The 25,560-nt window shown below is 39.9% G+C and overlaps 2 protein-coding genes across 6 annotated transcripts in view; one reads left to right on the top strand and one right to left on the bottom strand.

Annotated features, from left to right (window-relative positions):
* The first annotated feature begins 206 nt into the window (after positions 1-206).
* Positions 207-17,985, top strand: CLCC1 (chloride channel CLIC like 1). Of its 2 annotated transcripts, none has more exons than XM_055725092.1 (12): positions 207-376; positions 960-1,100; positions 2,890-2,985; positions 3,895-4,002; positions 5,552-5,773; positions 6,950-7,090; positions 8,201-8,294; positions 9,139-9,236; positions 9,319-9,465; positions 10,011-10,208; positions 10,848-11,095; positions 15,173-17,985. In XM_055725092.1, the coding sequence occupies exons 2-11, from the start codon at positions 969-971 to the stop codon at positions 11,052-11,054; spliced, it is 1,443 nt and encodes a 480-aa protein (XP_055581067.1). In that variant the 5' UTR covers positions 207-376; positions 960-968; the 3' UTR covers positions 11,055-11,095; positions 15,173-17,985. The 2 variants fall into 2 exon arrangements, with proteins under 2 accessions (XP_055581067.1, XP_055581066.1); XM_055725091.1 differs by having other exon boundaries at positions 208-376; positions 10,011-10,304.
* The window catches only part of GPSM2 (G protein signaling modulator 2), a 30,925-nt gene continuing 17,904 nt past the window's right edge, over positions 12,540-25,560 (bottom strand). For 2 of the 4 annotated variants that reach the window (XM_055725090.1, XM_027806595.2), the window contains 13 exons: positions 24,353-24,574; positions 23,199-23,334; positions 22,544-22,686; positions 21,927-22,050; positions 21,537-21,652; positions 20,334-20,489; positions 19,434-19,542; positions 18,976-19,105; positions 18,316-18,386; positions 16,114-16,290; positions 15,155-15,317; positions 14,802-15,019; positions 12,540-13,138 (listed from right to left, as the gene is read on the bottom strand). In XM_055725090.1, coding sequence (XP_055581065.1) covers positions 12,974-13,138; positions 14,802-15,019; positions 15,155-15,317; positions 16,114-16,290; positions 18,316-18,386; positions 18,976-19,105; positions 19,434-19,542; positions 20,334-20,489; positions 21,537-21,652; positions 21,927-22,050; positions 22,544-22,686; positions 23,199-23,334; positions 24,353-24,574 — 1,930 coding nt within the window. In that variant the 3' untranslated portion in view covers positions 12,540-12,973. Of the gene's footprint in view, positions 13,139-14,801; positions 15,020-15,154; positions 15,318-16,113; positions 16,291-18,315; positions 18,387-18,975; positions 19,106-19,433; positions 19,543-20,333; positions 20,490-21,536; positions 21,653-21,926; positions 22,051-22,543; positions 22,687-23,198; positions 23,335-24,352; positions 24,575-25,024; positions 25,449-25,560 lie in introns of those variants that run through there. The other 2 variants (XM_027806594.2, XM_027806596.2) reach the window with 2 other exon arrangements.

Below are 25,560 nucleotides of genomic sequence, written 5' to 3'. Positions count from 1 at the left end.
GGGCCCGGAGTGGTGCTGGCGCGGCGCTGCCCCGGCGGCTGGCACCGAATCGCCCCGGGCGTCCGCTGCGGAGCGGTGCTCGCGCGCCGGCCCACTCCGCCGTGAGGAGCCTCCGCCCGCTGCTTCGCCCGGCAGGGCGGCCTTGTCACCGCCCCGGAGCGGCGGGGCGGGGCCGGGCGACGGAAACGCCGGCGCGAGGGGCAAGGACAAGCGCGTGGCCCCGCCCCGCCGAGCCCGCCGGGGCCCTGCGCAGGCGGGGCGGCTCCGGGGTGGGCAGGTAGACCGGGGCAGCCCTTCTGGTACCGGGGAGGCCACGCTGCGGGCCGCGGGGCCCCCGACTGGAACCCGCGCGTCTGGGCCCAGCGCGTTCGTCGCGGTGAGCGGGCCGGGGGGCGAGCGGGCGGGCGGCACCGCTCCTGCAGCTCCGGGGTCGGCGAGGGAGCGGGAGAAGCGCGTATGGGGCTTCCCGTTGCGTGGCTCTGCCCGTGCTGGCGGCGGGTGGCCTGCGGCACTGCCGGCCGGGGAGCGGGGCCGGTGGCGGGCGGCCTCGGGCACGTCGGTACCAGCGCCCTGGCTGTTGGCCGGGCGGGGCCTGTCCTTGCAGGCCTTCCCGCCCCCCCCCCGCGGCCCTTGTAGCCTTGCTGGGGCGTTTCTGTGGCCGCAATGGCGCTGGGGCCCTGTCCCAAGGCTGGGGGGGCTGCGCTGGGTTGTGGTGGCCACGCCCGCGGTAACTGCCGCCAGCTGCATCCAGCCGCCCTGGTAATGCGCTGGGGTTGTTGCATGCTCTTGCCGGTGTTGTCTTTAGCAAAAAGACACCTCGGTGATGTTTAACCTACTTAATGGAGAACAGGGTTTTTAAACAACAGTGGAGAATACTTTTTCATGTTGCAACGTTGGTTCAGGGTTTTTGTAGTCTGTTACATCGTGAACTAAATACCCGAGTTTCTTGTTATATTTAGCGATACAGGATGTGGTTGCCTTTGGTGTTGTGTGCAGCTGTTCTACTAGGGAGCGGTAAAGTTCAAGACGATGAGTGGATCGACCCCACAGATATGCTCAATTACGATGCAGCATCGGGAACAATGAGAAGACCTTACAAGGTAGAAAAAGAAGGGACACACAAATAGGTGCCTCTTCCGAATGGTGCTTGAGCCGCACACTGTTGAAAGACTGCCTTTAAATCATGACATTAGAAAATGATAGTTATGGTCTTTTTAAGGTCTTACAAGTTTATATCTGCAGGAGAATGTTGTGTAGCCATTGTTAAAATTGCAGGGGAAAAAATAGCAATCTGTATTATTGTAGATAATTAGCTTAGGGCCTTTTACTGAGGCGTTTCATTGCACGCTGATCAAGTCACAGCAGCCATGCTTTTGTCTTTCCACAGGTGGTCATTCATTATGCAGGTTGTGGCTCCACAAGTTATTTCTCTGAGAAGTACTGTGTTAAGCAGCGCTTGCTAGTTTCTCAAGTATAGTGCTGTCTTGAAAATTAAGTTCCTAGCTGATAAAAGTTGAGGGAATTCATGTTAATGGTTATATTTTACTTGAATTATCCAGTTCCCCAGCAGTATGGGAGTAAACCCCATTTGTTGTGTGAGTGTATTATGAAAGCCAATGTTGTTCTATATTGCTGGGCGTCTGAGTTTTCAGAAGAATGATCAGAATAGGGATTGAGTGCTGTACTCTGTACTGTTAATAATTCATGAACACTGAGGAGAAGATCAAATATGAAAAGCTAGTTTTAACAAGGTGAATCATTTCACTTGTCTTGTATGAGGGGTGGACGTGTATCATGAGATGCGTATTATCCATTACATATGGCACTGTAAACTGTGGTTGATTGTATGGGCACCCTTGATTTTTTGTCATTCTTCAGCTTTTAGGTTTGTTTTTGCAGTCTTGAACAATACCATTTAACACTTCAGAACATAATTTTCTGAAGCTTAAAAAAATGCAGACTGCATTATTTCTTTCCATAGAGTTCCTCCTCAGCCTGCACCTGCCCCAACTTCCCCAGACAGTCATTAGCATCCCTAAAGCTAAGCAGCAAGCTTTGGAGCTTTTGAACTTGGTGCTCAACTGCTTCAGCTTTTATGAAAAAAAATTAGGAGTTTTACTGTTGTCTCCTATGAAAATAGAACTGCATCTTAAAGGAGAAAAACAACTGCTTCGGGCTAATCCATCTTTTCAGGATTTCTTTTCTGCTGTGCTGTGAGAGATTTTAGGTAGGCAGGCTGTGTGAGCCAACCAAGTCCTCAAAACCAAACTTCCTACCAGCCTGAGTGCACTGATTTGTGTGATGTTGCACTTCCTTTTGGAGACTTCCCTCAATGTGCATGCCTGGTTGTTTAAAAGAAGCACTGCTAAAGCTAAGTCTGAGCAATCAACAGGAAAAAATGGGATGTTTCAGAGTGAAGGGGGAACAGGAAAGGATAGGCATGCAGCTGAGAATGAGGTTTTGTGTTTACCTTCAGTCTGGCTAGCTGCATGGCCAGCTGGATTGGGAATTTGTCTGGATGACAAACTGCCTCTTTGCTTGCTGAGTCAGTTCTTAACCAGTCCAGTTATCTAATCTGATGCACCGCATGGTGCACCAACACTCAGAGGAGGGGAAAGGGCAGATGGGGGAGGGCAGGGCAAGACCTCACCTTTTGAAGGCAGCACGCATTTAGATAAACTTACAGCAATTGTATATTTGGAGCCTAAAATAACAGCAGAGAGGCCAGCTGGAGTATCACTGGGAGAGTGTTAGCAGCAAAGACCAATACTCAGTTTTTAGCTCCTTTGCTCCTTTTACCTGAAGTGATCTGACTATAGAAGTGCAACTTGGCATGTTGATCACATTCTTTGGTTCTAAAAATATGTCTTTTTTCTTGTGTAATTTTAGGCAAACTATCATGACTCTCAGGATAATGCTGTGGATACAGTCAGTACTGAAATCTTGCCGAGCTGTGCCAGGGAATTAGATTCCTTGCAACAGAAGGTTTGTTATGGAACTTCAGAATATTTTCCAGCCTTTTACAGTTCGTGCTTTCTGATGATGCTTTTCTGGATAGTATAGAACAGGTGAATTGCTGGCATAACTTGCAAGACACTGTGCGTTATGTAGGGGAACCTCTTTATGCAGAGGAGAGGCTGGAAGTAGTTTGAATTCAATTCTGAATTGCTGCTCTGCCTACCAAGGTCAGTTTCCTGAAACATTTTACAGTGTAACAGAAGTTGATAGGAGCTACACGCTTCTGTCCAGTGTCAGCAGTTTAAACATGCGGTGCCGATGTTACATCCTGCTGCCCAAAAGCCAAGAAACCTGACCTTCCATTTTCAAGTTTTTCAGTTCTGTTGGATTTTAAGGGGTGGGTTGTAGGCATAGAGAACACATTTGTGGCTGGCCGTAATGTGCCGTGCTGCAGCTCTCAGAAGCTGCTGTAAGACCCCCATGCTGCTGCTCCTTCTGAGATCAGGAGGATGCGGTGATGCTTGTGTGGCTACTTGGGCTCTCACTTCCCTCAGCCATTTGGAGACCCAATGGGCTATGTCATTATAATGTTAGTTTAACTACTTAGTACTTTTTACAGTTACTTTTTTTTTTCCTCATGTAAACTTAAAATTTAAGGAGATCCAGATCTTTAGTTTTTTCTAGTCTTCCTGAGGTTAGTATTCAAACCACATTATGAGCAGATTGAACTGTCCAGTACTGGCGAGTCCCATGGAAAGGACTATCTTCAGTGACTGCTTACACTTTTTATCTGGTTGTACTCATTGTGGGATTATTGCTGAACTAAAGAAATACACCTCTGTTAATCCTGACTTTAATGTGTTGGTAGGGGGGGGGTTTCTGCTATGAACAAGCTGGTTTGAGCAAGAAGTGAATAAAAGTGTCTTTATATTGCAGATTGCAGATTGTGAGAAGAGGAATGCAAAATTACGTGAAAGCCGTAGCTTTTATATTTTTAAGCGATACTTGAATAAGATTTTAAATGAAGCTGGAAAACTAGGCCTTGTAAGTATTTGAGCAGTCATTAAAAATTAATGCACAGAATCACAGCATGGTCAGGGCTGGAAGGGACCTCTGGAGACCATCTTGTCCACCCCCCTGCTAAAGCAGCATCACCTGGAGGAGGTTGCCCACAATTGCGTCCAGGTGGGTTTGAATGTCTCCAGAGAAGGAGACTGCCCAGCCTCTCTGGGCAGCTTGTGCTGGGGCTCTGACACCCTCAAGGTAAAGAAATTCTTCCTCATATTCAGATGGGAATTCCCGTGTTACAGTTGGTGCCCGTTGCCTTGTCCTGTCGCTGGGCACCATGAACAGAGCCTGGCCCCGTCCTATTAACACTTGCCCTTAAGGTATTTGTAGACGTTGATGAGATCCTCTCTCAGCCTTCTCTTCTCCAGGCTGAACAGCCCCAGCTCTCTCAGCCTTTGCCCATAAGGGGGATGCTCCAGCCCCTCATCATCTGTGTAGCCCTCCCCCGGACCTGCCCTCTCAAGTAGTCCCCTGTCTCTCTTGAACTGGGGAGCCCAGAACTGGACACAGTGTCCCCAGATACAGCCTCACCAGGGCAGAGTAGAATCTGTATTACTACTTCATGTGGTTTTCACAGTTATCAAGTACTTTAAATTAAAATGAAGGGAACTAAATTGCCAAGGAAAAAATGATAGAGGTATATGCATCCAGTGTTGCTGTTGGTTCGTAGTGTTTGCTCAGGACAGTTGCTGTTTGGTCTATAAAGCATCCAAAGGAAGACGTGATTTCAGAGTATGTATCTACATATCTGTTGCTGGGATGCAGCCTGTTCAGTTCATGCTAATGGTTGTTAAACTTGAAAGAGCCAGATTTTGTTTGTTTGTTTGTAGTAGACCTTTTAGGCCTTTGTTTTAGACTCTACCATGTGAACCATCTAGGAATAGCAGCTTATTAGAGTTTGCATATAAGAATCACTTTACTACTTTCTTTGTTATATTGTCTTTGGAGATATTTTTTTTTCTATTCAGAGATAGGGGAATAAATTTTTGGCAGTAACTGAAATTAAATTTAACAAAGAAATCATACCTGGCGATGTAAGATTTCTTATTTCAGTATTTAATGGCTTCTATCTGTATTACCTAGCCATGATCAAGGCACACATAGCGCATTCGTAATTACTTGTTAATGAGAAGTGGTTCTAAAATTTCAGTAACAGGTGAGATAACTCACTTCATTTTTTTTTTTAGGATTTTGCGTAGAATTAGACTAGTAGAAACCAGCTGAATTTGTGTTTTATGTAGTTTAGAAGAATGAACAAAAAGGTTATAGAATCAGTGTGCACCCTGTCCCATGCCTTCATCCTGTAGTCTGCTTCAAAAAGGTGCTGCTACATAATGAAGGGTATATAATCGGATTTTTGGCTAGGGATACAGGTTTTTGTTTGTACAATGAAGGGTATATAATCATATTTTTGGCTAGGGACACAGTTTTTCATTTGTACTTCTATTTCCAATAAGCAGCTTTTAACTATTACTCATAACAATTATTATTAACCATTATTTAACCATTATTGCTTTTAATGCAGCCTGAAGAAAATGTGGGCCATGTCCATTATGATGCTGAGATCATCCTTACAAAACAGACATATTTGGAGATCCTCAGGTTTCTCAATGAGGAGACTTGGCAGTCAGGTGCTGTGGATGATGCACTTAGTGATATTTTGGTCAATTTTAAGCACCATGATTATGAAGCTTGGCACTGGAGATTTGAAGACAGTTTTGGAATTGATCTGTATACTATGTTTCTGGTAAGAGAAGAAGAAAGGGGGTTTTGTTGTTTTTGAATTGCCGTTTTCTCCAGTTTCTTTGTGCAAGTCTAGGCACTGAATATTACCATGTCAACTCCACGTGTAAAGCAGTACTTTCCACTGTACTTGCAGGGAGTCGCTTTTTGTTTCATGGTTGCTGGAGGCAGAGGTGATATATTCACTTGGAGGAAGAACTCGGGGTTTTTATTCCTGTGGTCATCTTTTCTTATTGTAGCTTTGTGGTGTTTTCTGATGTGCTTTCTTTTTTCTCTTTCTGCTTTATATCTGTGTTGTGTGACTCATTAGACTCCAGTACTTTGTTGCCACTTAAACTGACAACTCGTGCGTTACAAATTTTCTAGATTTGTCTCTCAGTCAAATAGATGCTGAAGCTGTCAGCTTCTGCAGGAGCTGGAATATATTTATATTGAGACAAGTAGATATTTGAGTTCTTACCAAGCTAGAGGTTTTTGTGAATTTTGTGGGGAAAAGAAATTTTAGTGTTGGAGAGGAGCAGAATGCGACTGTGAAAATGTCATGTTCTCTAAAATGGAATTACAAGAGCTAAGGATCTGTAATAAGCTGAAGCTCTCTGAATAAATCTTTACAATTCAGAATGTGCTAACATTTTATGCTGACATAATCTTGAAAGTAGCCTGTCTAGTTTTGAGGGGGTCAATGGAAGCCAAATGAGAAAAGCAAGCGGCCGGTGGCATAGCCTTGCTGTTAGGGGTCCTGGAACAGAAAGAGACTGTGAAGTGCTTCTCTGACGTCTTCCTGCTTTTACCCAAACTGTAACTTTGTTACTTCACCAAACTGCAGGAGCTGGCAGCAGGTGTTCCCAGGCACATACTACTCAAGCAGTAAATTAACCAATTATAATTTTAAAGCATGGTAGGTAACATAAGGAAGAAAAAAGTAAATATGACAAGAAAGAAACGAGCAACTGCAATGTAAGGCTGTGGTAGGAATGACTTCTACTAATAATAGTGTGACACTTTTCTGCCTTGGTACTGCTGTAGATATGCTGTGAAAGTAAGGAAAAATTATCTCAGCTGTTCTGTGTAAATGATGCTAGTAAAAACAAAAGTTGGAAGTTCCTTCATGTTCCTTACTGGTAGTAAGCTTGGAAAATTCCCAATCTGGATCATAATTTTTTCCTATTCTCTCTTTCAGATACTCTTGTGCTTAGTGTGCATTGTAATTGTAATAGCTACAGAGCTCTGGACACCTATTCATTGGTTTTTTCAAGTAAAACGACTTTTATTAGTAAGTTTACCCATCAGTTTTGCATGGAATTGGCTTTACTTGTATAAGGTAAGTTGTTCTGAAATCTTAATGTCTTTTAGTCTTAAAATTCCACAGTTATGAGGGAATCATGGTTATTTAGTTCCTTTAGTGAGTTTATATAAAGCAATAATTGACAGCAAAGTAAATAAAGGGATCAACATTTTATTTTGCATGTGGACAGGTGTATTAGGCTTAAAGAGTAAAAGAAACCCTGCCAACTTTTATCCGGTCACAGAGGTGCACAAAATTCATAAAGCAGTAGAACTGTGATTTTACTGCATGGACAAGGGAGACGTAAAATGTCTAAAGCAGTTTGGTAGAAAAGTCTTACAAAAATTTACTGTGGGGAGTTTTTCCTTAAGATTTCCTCGCTGAAACTAATGTGAGATGGACGAGCTATCAATACCTTGTTGATGATACAAGTGTCTGACTGTGCACTGGTATTGGTTTTAATGAGGAGGAATTTATGCTACTAGGTCATAGCCCAGCCACAAAATCTTGGTCCTCAGTCTTGTCTTCAGCATTTAACTGCAGCTTGTCACACCTGGGAATAGCAGAGTGCCAGGGTGGGGTGGCTCTTGAGCACAAGTGGACTGCCATGCGGAGGGCTTTGATTGAGCCAGTGAAGAATGTCAGGAGTTCAACAGATTACTTAACTTTTTCTGTTTGATTATCAGTTGCAAACTCTAAGGCAAAATTATAATGAATACAGGTATTTTTTCAAATAAAAAAAATAAGAGTATGTCCTGATGTTTTTAATTAGTAACTGCATGGCAGCTGTCTCTGGTTTTAATCCTGGAGCTTTAAGGAAACAAGATGTCACCAGATTACTTTCACCCTGAACTTGTACCTTTGAATGTTGAAGTCTGCTCTTTTAGTAATTCAGACTCTGTTTGGAGAGTAACTCAGAGGGAGCCATCTCGGTAGTGTTTATCCATTCCCAGGAAGTTCTTAAAATGTAACTCTTAAATTGTTCAGGTAGCAAACTTCTCTTAATACAGATTTACCAGGGTAATTATCTCAAACCTGCTAAAATCAGACATTGTTAGCTCAGGGGCAGTGCTACGTGGACACAGGTGTTCTGTGTCCAGGGCCACCTTGTTTTGCATTTTACAAATAATTCCTATCCTTTTGCAGCTGGCCTTTGCGCAGCATCAAGCAGAAATTGCGAAAATGGGGAAGTTTGATAATATCTGTGCTGAGAAGTTGGACTGGGGGGAAAGTCTTATTGGTAAATATTTGTTTCATTATTTTGTAATAGTATTTAAGATCACAAAATATTCAGTAATAGTATCCAAGAATACTCTGATTTCTTCATTGACTTTTCTTCAGCAATACATGAATATGTAGTTGTGCCATTTTTCCACTCTACAAGACTTTATTTTCTAGGCCTTGGGAGAAGAGCTGATCACAAAACCGTGCTTAGAGCATGTGATGGTGTTACTACTTTTCCTTATATCATACCCTGTGAGTGTTTCCTCAACTGCCCTCTCCCAGTACCATTCAGTGCCCTTTATTGAAGGTAGGAGGGCAGAATTCAAGAAAAAATGTATTTTTTTTCCATCTGGCAGGCCTGCAAGTACAATGAACTTCAGAAATTAGATCTTTAACTACTTACTCAAGTGTTACTATTTTAGAGAGAAAGCTGAATTTATTACCCATTATTTGTTATCCATTGCTACAGCATGTAGATTAATGGTGGCAACTCTTAATGAGTGCTGATTATGGTCTTTCCTTTATAATTGATTGTGATTGCTCTGTTCATGTCTGATTTCTATGGTTTATGTTCTGACTGCACTAAAATCAAACTACAGAAACACTGATGTCATAAATTACTTGTTTATAACTTACAAGTCCCCTTAAGGAGTAAGGCTTTCTGCTTATAACTAAAATAGTCCCTTGAAATCTAGGAAGCAAAATCTGAGCTTTGAACCATATCTGGAAAGGTTTTCTTACATCTATAATTGAAATGCTAATTTCTGTATATACTGTATAGCTTACTATTCTGTATGGCTACTGTGTCATAAAATATATTTTTTACAAGTAGTAAAAACATGTCTGTGCTTTGTCTACAGAATGGCTCAGAAGTAAATGGACTTTTCAGGATGATCCCTGTCAAAAGTACTATGAAACTCTGCTAGTAAATCCTGTTTTGCTGGTTCCACCGACAAAGGTATACACCAAGCCCAAAGAGCCCATTTATGCTTAACTTTGTAATCAATGACTACATTATTTTTCTATTTGTATTTTTCTAGGCATTCACAGTTACTTTCACCAACTTTGTAACTGAGCCTCTAAAGCACATAGGACAAGGTATTGGTGAATTCATCAAAGCACTTATGAAGGAGATACCATTTATTCTGCAGGTTCCAGTGCTAATTATGATGGCTTTGTCTGTTGTGGTTTGTATACATTTCTCTTATATTTAAAAGCTCTGTTTTATTTTTTATATACTAAACTTATTTATAATTATCTATGATATCTTGTACTACTGAACAGATTTCTTAGCATGCACAAAATTATTTCTACAAGGGATTTTTCTTGACAAAATCTTCATAGTACAGTTGGTTTAGCAATTCAAATAGGTTAAGTTTCTATTTAAACCACATCTCACAAGCAGGATAAAATGTTAGACTGGTTAAAATCTTAAGATTCTCTGACAGTTTATTGCAGCTTGGTTCCCATTATTACACAGGGATGTATATTATTGGCATTTTGTACACCAAGCATTGAGTTAGAGCCTTTAACATCTTTACTGTAGCACCAAGATGAACTACATCCAGTCTGGCAGCCTGTAGTGTGCTCAGACTGCAGAAACCTTGAATTTTACTGTAGGCGTTTTGATCACCCAAGGTTTTCTCTCAGTGCTTTTCAGACACATGATTTTGAATTCTGTGTGAAAAACATAAACTGCAAATATTTTGCTTTCTCCTTTCCCCCCCTGCAGGCTTTCTGCTATGGTGCAGGATCATCAGTGTCTATGTTAAGATACTTAACATCTTTTCAGAAGAAGAGCCTTCCTTCACCTGACAGTCAACAGGAGAAAATAGACTTTGGGCAATACGATGGGAGTAAATCAGATGGCTGTTATTTGCAGAAGCCTCCTTGCATTTGCAGAGGACCTTATAACAGAGGAGCTGCTCCTGTAAGAGCAGGAAATGGCAGCAGAAGTCCTGATGTTGTGCATACAGGCAATGAGCCAGACAAGCAAGTAGAAGAGTCTCACAAACCAGAACCTGGTGTATGTTAGTCCTGGTGCTCTTTGAGCTGGGATTAAATTAAATGTGTTTTAATGTCACCTGCTAGAACATGTTTAAACAACAAGCCTAACCCAGAGTCTGGGGAGAGAGTAGATTAGGGGAACTACAAGGTACGTCCTTTAGAACAGTTTGGTAGAGGTGTCTTGGGCATGTTTTGTTCTGGAAAAACACTCTGCAGTTGCTCACTCTGGCAGGAAACTACTGAATTAAAAACCCTCTACATCAAAGACTTAAATAAGTTATATTTTGAGAGATCAGTACTTATGTCAACCTGGTTGACACAATTACCCACAGAAGAAAGGCGGGGGAAAAAAAGCAGTGCTGACTTTTTTTGTAAACTGTAGAACATTAAAAACAGACTTACACTCTAGATTGTGCTTGTTTACATGTATTGCTTCCCCAGGAAAAAAAGACAGCGGTCATGGCTTTGGGGTGGTTCTGGCCATTGAGCTGAGATGCACCTGAAGCACTAGATGCCATCACTTTGGATTGCTTTCTTAATAGCTTCTTATTAATTTTTACAGAACAGGTTGCACTCTGAGTCTGAAGTTTGTAGACTAGAAACTATCACAGCTGAAAACCTTACTGAAGGACATGCACTTGAGCAGCAGAAACAGGAGACAGGCAAAGCAGAGCGAGAGACTGGAGAAAACTGTGATCCTAATAAAAACCTAGAAGGGAAAAGTTCTGCAATGGAACCATGTGAAGCAAAGAAAAAGCAGTTCCTGTGACTTACAGGAAGGAGACTAAGGAAGCCCTGTAAGCCGTTGCTGTAAGTATCATCTAATCTTCAGTTGTCACATACTTGCTAGTTGTGCGGTAGCTCTCAAATGCAGAAAAGAGAATGTCAGTGACCTGATAGGAACTCGTCTTGCGTCAGAGCATTAGCATGCATACCTGTGAGGTGGGGTTTTAAAAACCAAGAACAAGTATACCTGCTGTTTCTGGAATTTGAGATAGATGTGTAAGTAAAAAGTAAGATAATACCACTTTAAGTGGCAAAGAAAACCACTTGCGGGGTGTTGGCTTTTGTTTGAAATCAAGTTCGTGTACTAAGTTTTAGTAAAAACTAGATGCTCGGCAGTGGAAAAGCACCGATACTCTTGATACAGCAAAATGCAAGCCCAGTCAGGTGACTCACACAGCCTGAAGAAACTTGCAAGTTTCCGTTCCATGTAAGACTGCAGCTATTCTGAGGTCTACAAGATAGTCCTGAGGTCTATCTTTGTTTATATTCTTTAAAAATCAGTGTTTTGCTTGTCAGCTCGGTTTTAGGACAGCTTGATTTTCTTTTAGTTTAGTAATTTCCAGAGGAGTGAGAAGCTGATGTTGTATCACATGTTTTTTAGGGCAGTTCAGAGCTGAACAGGGAATAGCACCAAGTACCAGAGATCAGCGCAATAAACTGATGGTAACACATGCTTTTTGGCAGAATATTCAGGCATTTCTCCTTAAAAGCAGGAAGACAGTTTTAGTTGCAGTAGGATTCAATTTCAGTGCTAAAAAAGCTGCAAGAGAAGGTTTGTAAAACTCAGTAATTGTAAAATACTTTTAATTATATGCAGCCTACATCTGACTATTCTTACAATGCCATTTTACACTGAAGCTAAAATTAGCTGCAGGTTCTCCTCTAGGGGTATAATACTTCAACAAAAAAATGACGTCACTTCATTTGTAAATACCTGAAGTGAACAGTTTGCCACCTTTGGTGGTAAAACCAGTGGTTTTTAACTCAAGATACCTATGCTTAAAAACAACACGCAGCCCTCAGGGTTCCTGAGAACTACCTCAGCACAGCATGTCTGTACCAAGAGGAGGAGTAGCTGAGGTCAGGTAATAAGCAGCATACATATATTTACTGCCAGTAACATTTTACATTCAATTACTGCAGGAATTACCTGACATCCATGGTAGTTCATGCCAAGTACCTACCACCCCTGTGATTCCCTGGTGCAGGATGTGTCCCACATGATCTACAGAACAGCACTGGCAGCTGTTACTTAAAAAAAGTGTATCATCTTAGAAAATTCTTTTGGTTGTAAAACTGTGCTGAGTAATACAGGAAACACTTAACTAAATACTACCCAAAAACCCCAGCATGTTTTGAAAAGACTATTTTTGTATTAAACAGAATAAAAACTAAGGTTTGATTTTAAAAAAAAAAAAAAAATCAGTTTCTTTGCAGAAACACAGTTTGAAAGACAGAGTACCGAAGCTATGTCTCAATAATTTTTTTTATTATTAAAAAAAGTATAAGAAACCAGGACCTTTTTCCAGGGAGGTACAAATCAGAAAAAAATAAAAATCAAGTTTTCTTTAAAAAGAATGTACAAATTTAGGTGTTACACTAGATTAAGACAATGGTAGGATCCACACATCATCAGTAAGTCTACCTTGACTGGGAAAAATTACAGAGGCAGTTATGAGGGGGATACCGACTGCTGTATCTCAGACACTGCTCAAAGCAGCTGCAAAGAGCAGCGGCAGCTCTAACTACTGGTCACAAGTGTGATGCTGCTGCTATTTGTACCAAAAAAATTAGACAGGAGACAATACTATTAATTGCAGTCTTCTGTAAAAAGGCATGCATGTTTTTCCAGCAAACAAAAACAATACCTAAGATGCTACTGTACAATACGTGCCCGTTTGTTCAGCTAGAATTTGGTCCCTTTATAGTTGAGGGTAGATGGACCCTTTGTTCATCCATTCTCTTAGCTTGCGATCGCAAAATCAGGCTGAAAAAATCCTCATCTGGTACAGTTGGTCCTTTCACAGGTGATGGAGGAGCACATCTTTGATCATCTAGTCTGGAACCCTACAGCCAGACCAAGCAATAAAAGATGCATATTTACAGGAGTATATATAATAAAACAAGCAAATGATAAAAGTAAAAAGTTACTAGAAGCTTTTGTTTTCAGATTTAAAGCTATTATAAGGATTTAATTTCTAAGTTTTGTTTCAAGTTAAACTTCTCAAATGAAATTAGTAAGAGTACAAGTGTAGCTAAAATGGTTTCTCTGAACCACTTGTCCACAAAGTTAAACGTCCTGAAAATAAACTCTGCAATGTAGTTCTTGTTACAGAGTGAGATTTGTGTCCTATGTTCAGAAAAGGGATTTTAAGATGAGTACATGGTATTTCTAGTCTCATGCAACAGGAATAGGGTCGTCTTCCTTTCCTTATACAGGGAGTAAAAAATGGCCACACTGTTGTCAGATTTGGAAAGGCAATATTGGGGGAAAGTTGTCTTCCAAACTCCAGCAACTGGTACGTTTTCATCACCACGTTCCAGAGCAGTTCACTAACATCTCTGTGATGTGAAAGAGCTTCTGTGCTCCTTTCACGCAGCCACCTCCTCCCGGTCAGATTTTACAAGCATTGGCCTGTTGCCCTGGGCCTGCCTGTGGACTGCAGCCATCTACAGGAGCCCCTTTGCCTTAGCTGGGAATGGGGATTTCTCACAGCAACAGGCTGGAGGGGAAGATGGTCACACGGGGAAAAGCATGGCTTTCAGTGCGGGACAGACCCTGGACAAAAAGTCTCAGAAGGCACCTTTTGTGCTTCTGTTTAAAGCAGTAGCATCTATAAGGATGGAGGGGATTACATTTTCCTATTCCTTTCTCAATAAGCAGGGTCAATTATTGCATTACATTTGCTACATAGAGTGCATGTGAAGCAACAAAAGGTACCATATTAACAACTAGATTCTTTGCTTGCTTCAGAGAAGTAACAGACAAGCTGCTAACACAGAACACAGTATTTCATCAGGCTGATGAACACTCAATTCCAGGTGCTGCTCCCCACAAAAGCTAACATACTTGGTTAACTCTGGAGAACTCGGTATCTGAATTTTGTATTTTGAGATCCTTATTGACCCAAGTCTTTTAAATTAAATTATTTCTAGACTAATTAGTATATATATATATATATATCAATGCTGTAATTGACAAACAGATGCCTCACTTGTATATTGCTATGAACTATTATTTAAACCTAACATGACTGGAATGGTAATCACTATTACCACTAAAACTTTGATACTGAATTCTTTCATTTGATAAGTTAGGATATCAGGTGCCTTCCTAACAAGCCAGATCTAAACACTTTTTCTTAAAATCATTTTACATGTTCCTTTTAATAGCTTCACTTGTTTTCCTTCACTTTTTCAGCATTTGTTACTTAAAAAGGATAACGTGGTATAAATACCAAAGTTACACTTACTATACACGGATAACTTGGGGGGAAAAAAATCTAAACAAGAGAAATTGCAAACAAAACAAAACAAGAAAAAACCCACAAACAAAAAAAAAGCCAACCAAAAGAAACTCCCTTATTTTTTGTTCTGTTTTTACTTACCTGCCACTTTGTATCTTAAAACCACATGATAAACAAGGTGGCTTACTTAAACCTAATAGCAGAATGCACAAATCAAATCCCCAGAGACTCAGAATCTGAAAATTTTTTGTAAAAAAACATACCTGGCATTTTATCAATATATCAAAGAAGTCATCATCTAGTTCTCTGTTGTTACTTGCCATGAGGTGACCCAGGACTGACTGACTGTCATGTTGATTAAGACGAAGTCCAGGCAGATTACTAAAGCTAGCACGCTGGTCATCTAGCCGGCGACTCTGTGAGCTAGCAAGTAGGTCTAGAAATTCATCTGTGTGGGGTGAGACTACATAAGTAGAAAAGGCTATGGAGAAGGAAGAAAACAAGTTAACCTAGAAATAAGTTCCTTTCCATAATAAGTCTTGCATGCAAATACATTTTCAAAATAGTATTTGGCAGGGACAAAAGTCAGATAGGGGTTTTTCTTTTAAAAAATTACATTTTCTCATTGTTTTAGGTGGAGTAGAGGATTTTGCCACTGAAGCAGCTGAGAATCTGTTCTTCTCCTGGAAGCAGCATCTCTGATCGTCCATCCTGTTACTCTGGAATCGACTCAGCAGATCAAAGAACCCTTCATCTGCCACTGTCTCTCGGCTGCTTTTCTGAAAAGGATAGAAGAGTTAGGGGTATTCTGAACTCTGGAGTACCTACAACTGGGACAACGGCCTCACAGTTTCAATCCAGTAATATGAGTTCATATTTGCATATCTGAAATCCATTAAATGCATTTTTATTTAGTCATCCATTTTTATAGGCAGAGATGTATCGTAAGAGGAAATGCTAATAATACGGGAAGTGTTTTTGGGAAGTAAAATATATTAGAAACATTTCATTCCCTGAAATAGAAAGAAGCAGTACTCTGATCAGTAGAGCTGGAGTTATTCCTCCTCAGCCATTCAGCCAAAACCCAAAATGCCCATGAGATTAAAAACCCCAAGAACAGCAATTAACAGTTTCCATTGTTTCCTCAGGTCTGTGGTCAAAAGCCCTCATCACTCATCTAGATCAAATGACTGTTCTTGATTATTTTTAACTGACTTCTGTCAAAGAGTGTAATAACCTAAAAAGTAAGTAAAAAATACCTCCCACTGTCTGAATCTGAAAAATTAGATTTTGTTAAGTTTGGAGAAGCAGGGTCAGGAAGAGACTTAGAAGTAAGATGTATGTGCAAGCTGAGCTGTAACTTTAGAAAATTCAGCAGGAAAAAAATGTTCCAACCGTAGGAAAAGCTTAAAGCTGGCACCACCCATGAGAGCCACAGAACGGCATTTTCTGCACGGTTTTACAGAGCCACAGTGTTTAAATCAAGTAAAACAAATGGACAGCTGCAGGAATGTGTCTTCCATCATTTTGATCAGATTAGTAAAGGGTATGATCTCCACAGCTGGCAAAACCTACCCTCTGAGAGTTTGGAAGTCGATGATCAATAGAATTACTGGCATCCTGCAAAACTTTGGGAGCGGTGCCTTTTTTGTACTTTTTGCCTTTTAGTCGATTTACAAAATGCAGTTTTGCTGAAGGTTTGGCAGCCAGTGGTTTCTGTTTAGCAAGAATCTCACTGTTCCAGTTCTGAACCTAAGAAAACAAGAGTCATGAAATTAAGCCTCCTGATTTTACCTACACTATTAACTCTTATTTGCTGCTGCTTTTCCTTGCTAAAAAGAAGCAGCTTTACATTACTTAGTTTATCCAGCCACGAGGATGTGAAAACTTAAGTTTTGGTTCTGTTACTTGACCTGTGATTACTGAGCTCTTGTTACCTGAAGCAGGTTATTCATCAGTCTTTGAACTGTAGTGTGACATCGAATGTATTAAAATGTGGTCAAATAGTTTATTTAATGAAACATGCTGAAGTTTTCCTTGCTGACTGCAGTGCAGGAAACATAGCTAATGTAAATGCTAAAATGCAGACACAGCTGTTATTTCATTTCCCACCTGACATTCTTATAATTGGAAAGAAAAATGTCTTAAATCCATATTTTTACAAAGTGTTGGAACGAAACAAACCCTTCTACAACCCCAGATACTCTACCAGCCTTCTACAAAGTCCCTGATAGACACAAAATTCCCAGTAAAGATTGAACAGTAAGAGGGAAAAGAAAGCCAGCACAAGAGCAAACGGGAATAACCATTTGTTTCACTGAAGAACAGAACAGATCAGATAGGGAAAATCCGTCAGGTTGATAAAGCTAAGTTCTCTTCTAAATTAAACAGAATTATCCATGAAACCAACCACTTTGTAACTGACAAACTCTTACAATAACTAAATAAAAAAAATAATCTTATTTCAACATCAGAAATTGTGAGCGCAGTCACAGATCTTTCAGCAACATTTGCCTTTTAAAGGCTTATTTAGGATCAGCACATAGATTCCAACTCTGAGAAAACAGCATCCTGTACAATCAAACCATAATGCTAGTGTCATACATGGTTCTATGTATCAGAGACATGGAATGACTTTTCAGAATCTACTCAATGAGTATCTTGAAAAAAGCCCTTTATAAGAGCTAAGCTGCAATAAGGGTAATACGCCATTACAAAAATCCACACGGAACATTTCTGTATATTGAGGGCACAGACTCACAGGCTGTGTATATTAGAAGAGATCACAGATGAATAGATTCATAGAGTAAGGAAATACAGCTGACACTGGCCAAAAGCTTAGAGGCTCCCTGCAGAGGACTCACCCTGGACTACAGGAACAGTCATTTTAAACTGGCACACTAAGGAGGCTCTTAAGCATCAGTGCTGACTTCAGCTGTACCAGATGTCCAGATGTGAGCTTTGAGATTTAATTTCCTATTTGATAAACACGATGGCAGGCTTTGCATCTCTTGAAGAGATGGGAATTACATATCCCAGTATGGAGGGAAACCCAGCAATTTCAGACTGCCACATTTATGCAGAACTGCCAGCCCACCATTTAACAGCAGACAGAACTTGAAGGAAATCCCCAAAATTGACACAAGTATCTTAATCAAAAAAAAACAACTCCAGATTTCTGTGAGCTTGGGGAGAGGTAACTTCACCTATCTGTGACTCAGTTTCAGCATTTCTGAAATAGCATCCTTACTCACGCTGGATGTTGAAACTCCTGATGGCTTGCAAGTTGGTTGAAACCCCAAAGTGAAAAACACAACATATATTTTAAGTACCATAAAATGACTGTAACCAAAAAAAAATATGTACAGAGCAACTGAGCTAAACTTAGAAACTGTAGTCTGATGCACAGGTGTAGTCATGCTGCAACATTAAACCACTTTTAAAGAGGAGATGAAAGGCATTCCTTTGCACACTATGGGACCCCATTTGTTCTTATTTATGAGGTGAATAAAGCAAGCTTTCCACAAGCCGTTACAACCATTATATACGTAAGATGCTGACTGTCACCTACATGACAATAGTATTTGTTAGAATTGTTAGACCTGCTTTTACCGAGCTCTTTAGATCAACTAAATTAAAAGATGCAAATGGCACATTCTGCTGATTCCTTCAAAGTTGAGTATAAAACGTCTGACTATTTATAACTGTTGAAGTTAAACCCTTAGAAACCTCTCATTGCAGTCTCATTGGCAGAACAGAAAGAAGAAAAGTGCCAACCTTTTCTGGTGTTAATTTCATGAGTTCCATGTTCTCCATACTGTGACGGCGTCCTACTCTCTGTCTGGTACCTTCAGGAAAGAATTAAGTTCATCTTTTTATCATAAAGACTTACAGCATCACCTTCAAAGCTATGGCTGTACTCACCTAAGGTCCAAGATATAGCAATTCTGAGTTCCAAAATAGTGCAGTTAAATAGATCAGTAGAGAATAAATAAACAATAGTAAAAGCAGCTTTCAGAACCACATCAATCTAAGCTACATAAGTTGCTGTCATGGGACACAAAATAAGGATCATGGATCTTTGAACAGAGGAACACCAAATGAACCCCCAGCGACACTAAGATGGTAGGAAGAAAAAAGGAAAGACATAATTGGGCAGCAAAGAGATGTCTCCCACATTAAAAAGGAAAAAAAAGGGGGGAGGGAGGGGGGCATGATAATTAGAAGCATCATGTGATGAAACTAAGCAGTAACCTGGGATTCACAATGTAAATCCCCCAGAAAAGGAGGTGCTGAAGGGGTCCAATACTACAAAAACAACATTCTTTTGCTGGTGGGGGAAAAAGCCTCAAACCTGCATACTCAACCATCTGTAGTCAGAAAACAATGCAAACGACAGATCCACTGTTAGAAAATGCTGCAAAAATAGGCACATACCATTCATACTGTTATCTGCTGCATGGCTTTCTGACATCATGGAGTTGTTTGTGCTGTAGCTTAACCCAAGAACCATTTGAAGATCTGAGAGATTAAGTCTAGCAGTGAGTTCTCCACTTCTATCTCCTACCTGCAAGCAAATAATCTAATCAATTCTGTTACTGTGACAAAGTATACACCTGTGTAAATTTAAAGCAAACCTTGTCCCCTAGATTCCTGTGAGAGAAAGGCTGAGAAAGTATTCCTGGTTGAAAACTGAGAAAATCATCTTTTTAATGAAGTAGGTAATAACTGAAAGGTATATAACAAGCCTAAAAATCCCTCTGCTAGGCTATTAACTTGGACTCCATTCCATTCCATTATTCAAAATCACATGCACGGACACACCTCCATAAAAATCACTGTAAATGAAAGCAAAACCCAACAAGCCAACATATGCTAGGCGCTGAAAATCATACCTCTCTTGAAACCTCCAAGTGCCTTTCTACAAAATGCATAGCTTGGCTGTGATTTCCCAGAGCAGTATATGCGTTCCCTAAACTCCAGCATGCTCTTCCTTCACCAATTCTGAAAAACATGAATGCATTTCCAATTAATACCTTTGCTCACTGAACACTAGGGGCCGGGTTTTCAATAGTACTGCCACAATAAGATTGCTGTGCTAAGAAAAACGAAGGCTATCAGCAGAAACCATTCCAACACAAACATGTTCAGTATTGTATTTAAAGGAGTGTGATCCCCATAAATAGGAGCAAATTAAAGAAAATTTTCATTTACAAGCTTACAGCAAACGTAAGTCACTCAGTTTTGCGAACATGGAACATTTTATAACCACCTTTGCTTCTGCTCACATTGCATGCCTTACTGTTCTTCATATATTCTGCTTCCTCAGTTAGAAGTGCATTTAAAAGTTGTAAAAAAATTCAGTTGTACCCAACATTGCAGAAAAAAGCCTTAGAAATCATTATTATAAAATAAGCATTACTTGTTCCTGTACTTGCCTTATCCTTTCCCATAATTCTTAATTTGTGGAAAAGTAGGAGACATTCTTGTGACAGTATGCAAAATTATTATGATTAAGCAACGAAAAAGAGAGATCTCCTTTTATTTTCCATAATTTACAAAGATGCTGCTGACAGAAGATGATGTAATGGCAGACATTCATCAATTCATCTTTCATATCAGACTCATTAGCTGCAATGCCTTCATTAGTAATTTTTCTTTTTCTCACATGAAAACTGGAGCCCAGCATTGTAGGGATTCATTAATTCAGATATCACGTACAGAACAGTAACAGCAGAGTTAGAAGTAACAGGATTTGGCTTCTGTCATACATACATTAATCTCTTAGGGCTTACTTATCGTTTAACTCCTGAGCAATCACAAGGTGTTTCAAATGATAATCAATTGCTTTTTCATAGTCCTGAAGCAAAGTGTATGTGTTCCCAAGGCTGTAGCAGGCCTGTGCTTCCACAGCTCTGTCTTTAAGCTGTCGAGCCAGCTGTAATGTCCGCCTGAAAGAAAGGGTTAGTCATCTCAAAAATCACTGCAAATATAAGTTTATAAAAGTATACTCACACAACTAAAAATCAATTATACAAATAAACCAAATTAGGACACTGGGCTGGCACATTAGCTGCCAATAAATCACTGTCTTGTAAACTCTTGAAATATTCTGAGTGTGTGCCTTCCACTCCCCTCCACTGCAAGCTATTTCCATTTATGTTCTTAAGAGATCAGAGACTGATCCCTCAAACAGCATCTTCTAATTTTAATTTATTACTTCATCAATAATTTATAGCGGTTTTCCCGACAGTATGCACTTGAAACAGTTTAGTACCAGCATTACAATAAATGCTGTATACAGTCCATCAACATGAGCAAGCCAGCCCTGTAACTGCCGAGTCCGCCTGCTCCCGCTGGGCAAGACGAACGCGAGTGCCAAGAGGAGTCTGCTGAGTATTGAGGCTTTTTTCCCCTTCCAAAAAGAACAGGTAAGCTCTGAAATCCACATAAGATGCTGTTAACACCTACACTGTATCATTGCCGAGCTTGTATTTTCTCAAGTTACAGCAGCAACTGCTTAGTGGTGCAGACATCAAGAAAAAAAGTCTTGACTGAAAATGCAGGCTAAAGATGTACAATTGTGTTGACATACACCACCTCTCTTAGCTAGTGAGTATGCCCAAGACAGCTATGCATCTCAGGAGTATTAGTCACTCAGATTATTCCACAACTTGCTAAGGGCTAAGACAGTAATGCTTGGTTCCAGAATAAAGGGGAATAAATGCCTATCAACAGAAAGATACCTACAGTGCTGAGAAGAATCTATTTAAAGAAACAAAAAAAGTTAAAAAAATAAAGATGACAAATGCTGCCCCTCCCTTAAAAGAACAAGAATAATTAAACAACTAGGGAAAAATGGTTTTTTTGTTAAACAAATGCAGCTCTAAGTATATGTTGAAGAGATGGCTATTCTACAGCGAGCTAAAGTACCAGGCACAACAGAAGTAAACTGCACAAGAAGAGGTATAAATTACACTTATAAGCAGTCAACTAACTTGTAGTATTCAGAAGCAGTTTCAAATTCACCCAGGAATATGTGCGCATTTCCAAGATTGCTGTATGCTCTTCTTTCTGCCGATCTATCACCAAATTCTTTTGCAATTAGCAGACGCTTAAAAATGTGAAATAATTGCATTAGTCAATTTTGTACTTTGTGACATACATTTGCATACAGAAACGCAGACTTACAGTTTTTCCACCATGCATCTCTATCTGTTCTTTAGGCCAACAATGCTTGAAAAGAACAGTCAAACTCAAAGCTGTGCCATTAGTTTAAAATGCATTAAAAGGCTTGCAACAAGATCCAACACAATACACGTACTTAAGATCAGAGCAACCAGTGATACTTTGCTAGAACACAATTCCTTACTAGCACATTGTTGTACCTGTTCATGGGCTAAAACTGCACTCCTGAAGTTGCCCAGAAGATAGTGTGTGTTTCCCAGATTTCCAAAGGCACGACCTTGTGCTGCTCTATCACCCAGCTCTGTTACTATTGTCAGGTTTTCCCTGTTTTGGGGGAAGTGAGAAGGGGAAGAATAGTGACTTTTAAGAGTTGGGTTGTTTTTTTCCTCAGTCATTTAAATAATAATTTTTTAAAATCATTCCATTTATATGAAGGAAGAGGTAGAGGTATTCTGCTTTGGCCTATTTTAATGGCCTTTATGCAACCATAAACCTTCCACTGAGTAGAAAACATTTCCTGTGAGATGCCAGACAAGTGCATTCTTACTCAAGCTGGTGTGCTGACTTCTGGTTATAAAGCTAACATTATATGCAAGTATACCATGGTCACATTGCTGCCTCTGTCTGGTTTCAAGAGAACTACTGGATTCTAACATAAGGGAAGGACTTACCAAGTAGTAAGAGGTACACTAAAAATGACAGCACAACAGAAGAATAGCACACTCTCCTGCTTAAAAGGGAAAAACCTCACAGGTACCACTGTTCTGAACAGGAACGTGCCACAGATGAGTTCATGACATTTACAGCTACTACTTACTCATAATAATTTGCAGCTTTTTGTAAAGCATTTTTTACATCATCTGGAAGCTCCCCTGGATCGTGAGTCCCAGCACTAGCTACATTTTTCCCTTTAGAGTGATATACATTTCCCAGATTATACAGTGCTCTTGCTTCTCCAACCTAAACCAAAAGTAAAATAAGGCATTCAAATTTTACGCTTCAAAGCCTTGTGTCACACCAACTATTAGTACAATCCACAGGTGGAGAAAAAAGTTAACTACTGGTCAACACGTGCTTTGTCCATCCTAAAGATGTTATCACCCACCTTACTCCCACCAGTCATATCCCTCAATCAAATTGCTTTGCATACTACTTCCTCATGAAGTGTGAGATGCATATTAATTCTTCAGGCCGGTGTTATCATTAAAAATTAAATTTATTTAAAAAAAAACAAAACAAAACACAACAAGACACAAAAGAGGACAAAATTAATCTGGATCTACAGTCCTGCAGGTGCAAACAACTTACAACTTAAAACTGTAAAATCTTACAACAGCTTCTTACTGTCTAGAGGAAATAACTGAATATTCAGAATTAACTTCCCTCTGAAAGGTGGCACACTCATTACCAATACAACAGGATTCAGTACTATGTGTTAGCAGTTTACTTGCACATTCCCAAGCCGTTCTTACCTTATCATTAAGCTCTCTAGAAATATCCAGATGTCTTTGACAACAAACAATAGCTTCTTCAAAATTCCCAAGTACCTTTAAGGTGTTGCCTAGGTTCCCACTAGCTTTAGCTTCTCCCAGTAGATCTCCGATTGTCCTAAAATTGCAGAAATAAAGCATCCAGTAAATTGTGTATCATTTGAAACCAAGCAGATGATCACCATACAGTAGACAATTAGAAGAATTTACGAGAAGGGATTACAACCATGTCAATGTGCATGTATTCAGTTCATTTTACACCTAAAATGCGCTCACATAAACATTGTTCAATCTGTGGTTACAGACATTTAATTTTGTTGGTGCTGTTTGTGAAATTCGCTCCTTTTAGGAACAGAATAAAGAGAAAATTCTTAATGATGACGTAGAAAGACAGTCCCAGCATTTGGAAAAGAGGTTTAACTGTTTCTGCATTTTGAGTCTCATAATCTTATATTATTTACAAGACATACTGGTCTCCCAGAAAGTTCAGAGGTCATACTACATTTCTGGATTCTAAATGACATGAAGGCAAAAGACTGCCACTGAACCACTTGGACTGTGACACTTGGAAATAACACAACAAAATAAGTTTCCACAAGGTTACAGCACTTGAGCAGGTTAAGGCAGGGGGAGGAATAGATTTGTGCCTAAACTGAGGTTAAGTACATTAGGTGCCTGTGTCTTTCACTGGATCTATAACAAATCATTAAAAGTCAGATGCATAAATAGCATATGAACTGCATAGGGTTTTTAGATTTCACAGCGTGAGTTTTACACAGAGAAATATGAACGAGTTCTGTCTAGTAAACGAGAGCCAGCTTAACATTCTGAAGAACCAGAAAGACTGAGTGTTAGAAACAGGAAAGGGTAAAGAAAGATAAAGAAAGGGTGGACTTAAAGAAGCCACTTAATTATCCACAAACCAGTACCAGGATTATGGTGCTAGACTGAGTATCAGCTCCCAGGTTAAAGTGCAACCAAGTTACCTGCCAGACCCCCAGCCCTCTGCCATCACCACATGCACTCATTATCCAGTATTAATAGCAGGGTTTAGTAGTAAAATGAACAGTCAGCTGCTCATCTCTACAAGAACGGGATTACATGGAAAACATGGTTAACGAAAGAGACAAGATTACCTTGCAAGAGTTAAATCATGGTGATGGTATTCCAAGGCCTTTGCATATTCATGCAAGTAGAAATAGGCATTGCCTAACTGGCTGTAAATAGCACTGAGTGTTTTTAAATCTTCAGTTCCAACCTGAACGGCTGCTTCAAAGAAAGATACACCAGCTCGGCAATCTCCTGCTTTACACAGGCGCTCACCTTCCAAAGCCAGCTCTAGGCAAGAAGCCTCCATCCTGCACAATATAAGCAAAAAAGAAAAACAGTCACTAAATGCAGTACCTTTCTCCAATAACCTGAGTGCTAAGAAGGTTATTTTACTCAGAGGGTCTCTATTTGTTCAGGGCAGGGAATCAGCACCACAGTAGAAGCAACGAGCTTTGTACTACAGTATTACAGAAACTAATATTGAAATTAGTGGAAATTGCAGCTTCAACAGTGATGGGCAAACATAATGTTAGGACAAATAGCTTCAACTTTTTTGTTTCCTTTCTTTGTTTTTAATTCTGACTGAGGAAATCCAAACACTGCTTTCTCCATGTATAGCACCTGTAGGATTTAAAAAAGCGGAGTTTTCACCATCCAGATAATGTCAGAAAAGTGACCTAGAAATCAAGCTATTATTGACAAATATTGATCCTGACAAACATAAGTATTTTAAATTTTTAGGCTGATACCACAGTTACCTGCAAAATGTCGGGGGAGGAGGGGGGGTAATAATCAAATATTCCTGTGTAGCAAAGACCATGACTATTTTTCTCAAAGTTGTTTCCTATGTAATTCAATACTCCTGGGCACTTCATCACTCCTATATAGTGGCACTGCTACGAAAATTCTCAGACTTTATAAAGAAAAAAAGATCTAGATTGAATTAATGACAAAAATGTGTCAATTCAAGTTATTTAACTGAGATGCCATCGTTGCCAATCCCACTGAAATATTTTTTATTATTATGAGCAATTGTGTAATTATACAGGTACAAAATACTGCAAATGGTAAAAAAAGATACTCATGAATGAATTTACAGCAGAATTTGTAAAAGATTACATTTTCAACAACGAACAAAGCAGCTGTTAGAGAACTGCAGTTGCCAAAAACCATTCACATATTAATGTTACCTGAATTTACAGTAGCAAAAATATAAGTATTAATGATTATATACAAACGTTTCCTACTTTCCAGTTCTGAGACGCAAACGGGGTGGGGGAGAGGAAGATGAGAA

Source organism: Falco cherrug, chromosome 12 (genome assembly GCF_023634085.1).
Source record: "Falco cherrug isolate bFalChe1 chromosome 12, bFalChe1.pri, whole genome shotgun sequence".
Classification (NCBI taxonomy): Eukaryota; Metazoa; Chordata; class Aves; order Falconiformes; family Falconidae; genus Falco; species Falco cherrug.
The sequence above is the reverse complement of the archived record's forward strand: the minus strand, read 5'-3'. Positions and strand labels throughout refer to the sequence as shown.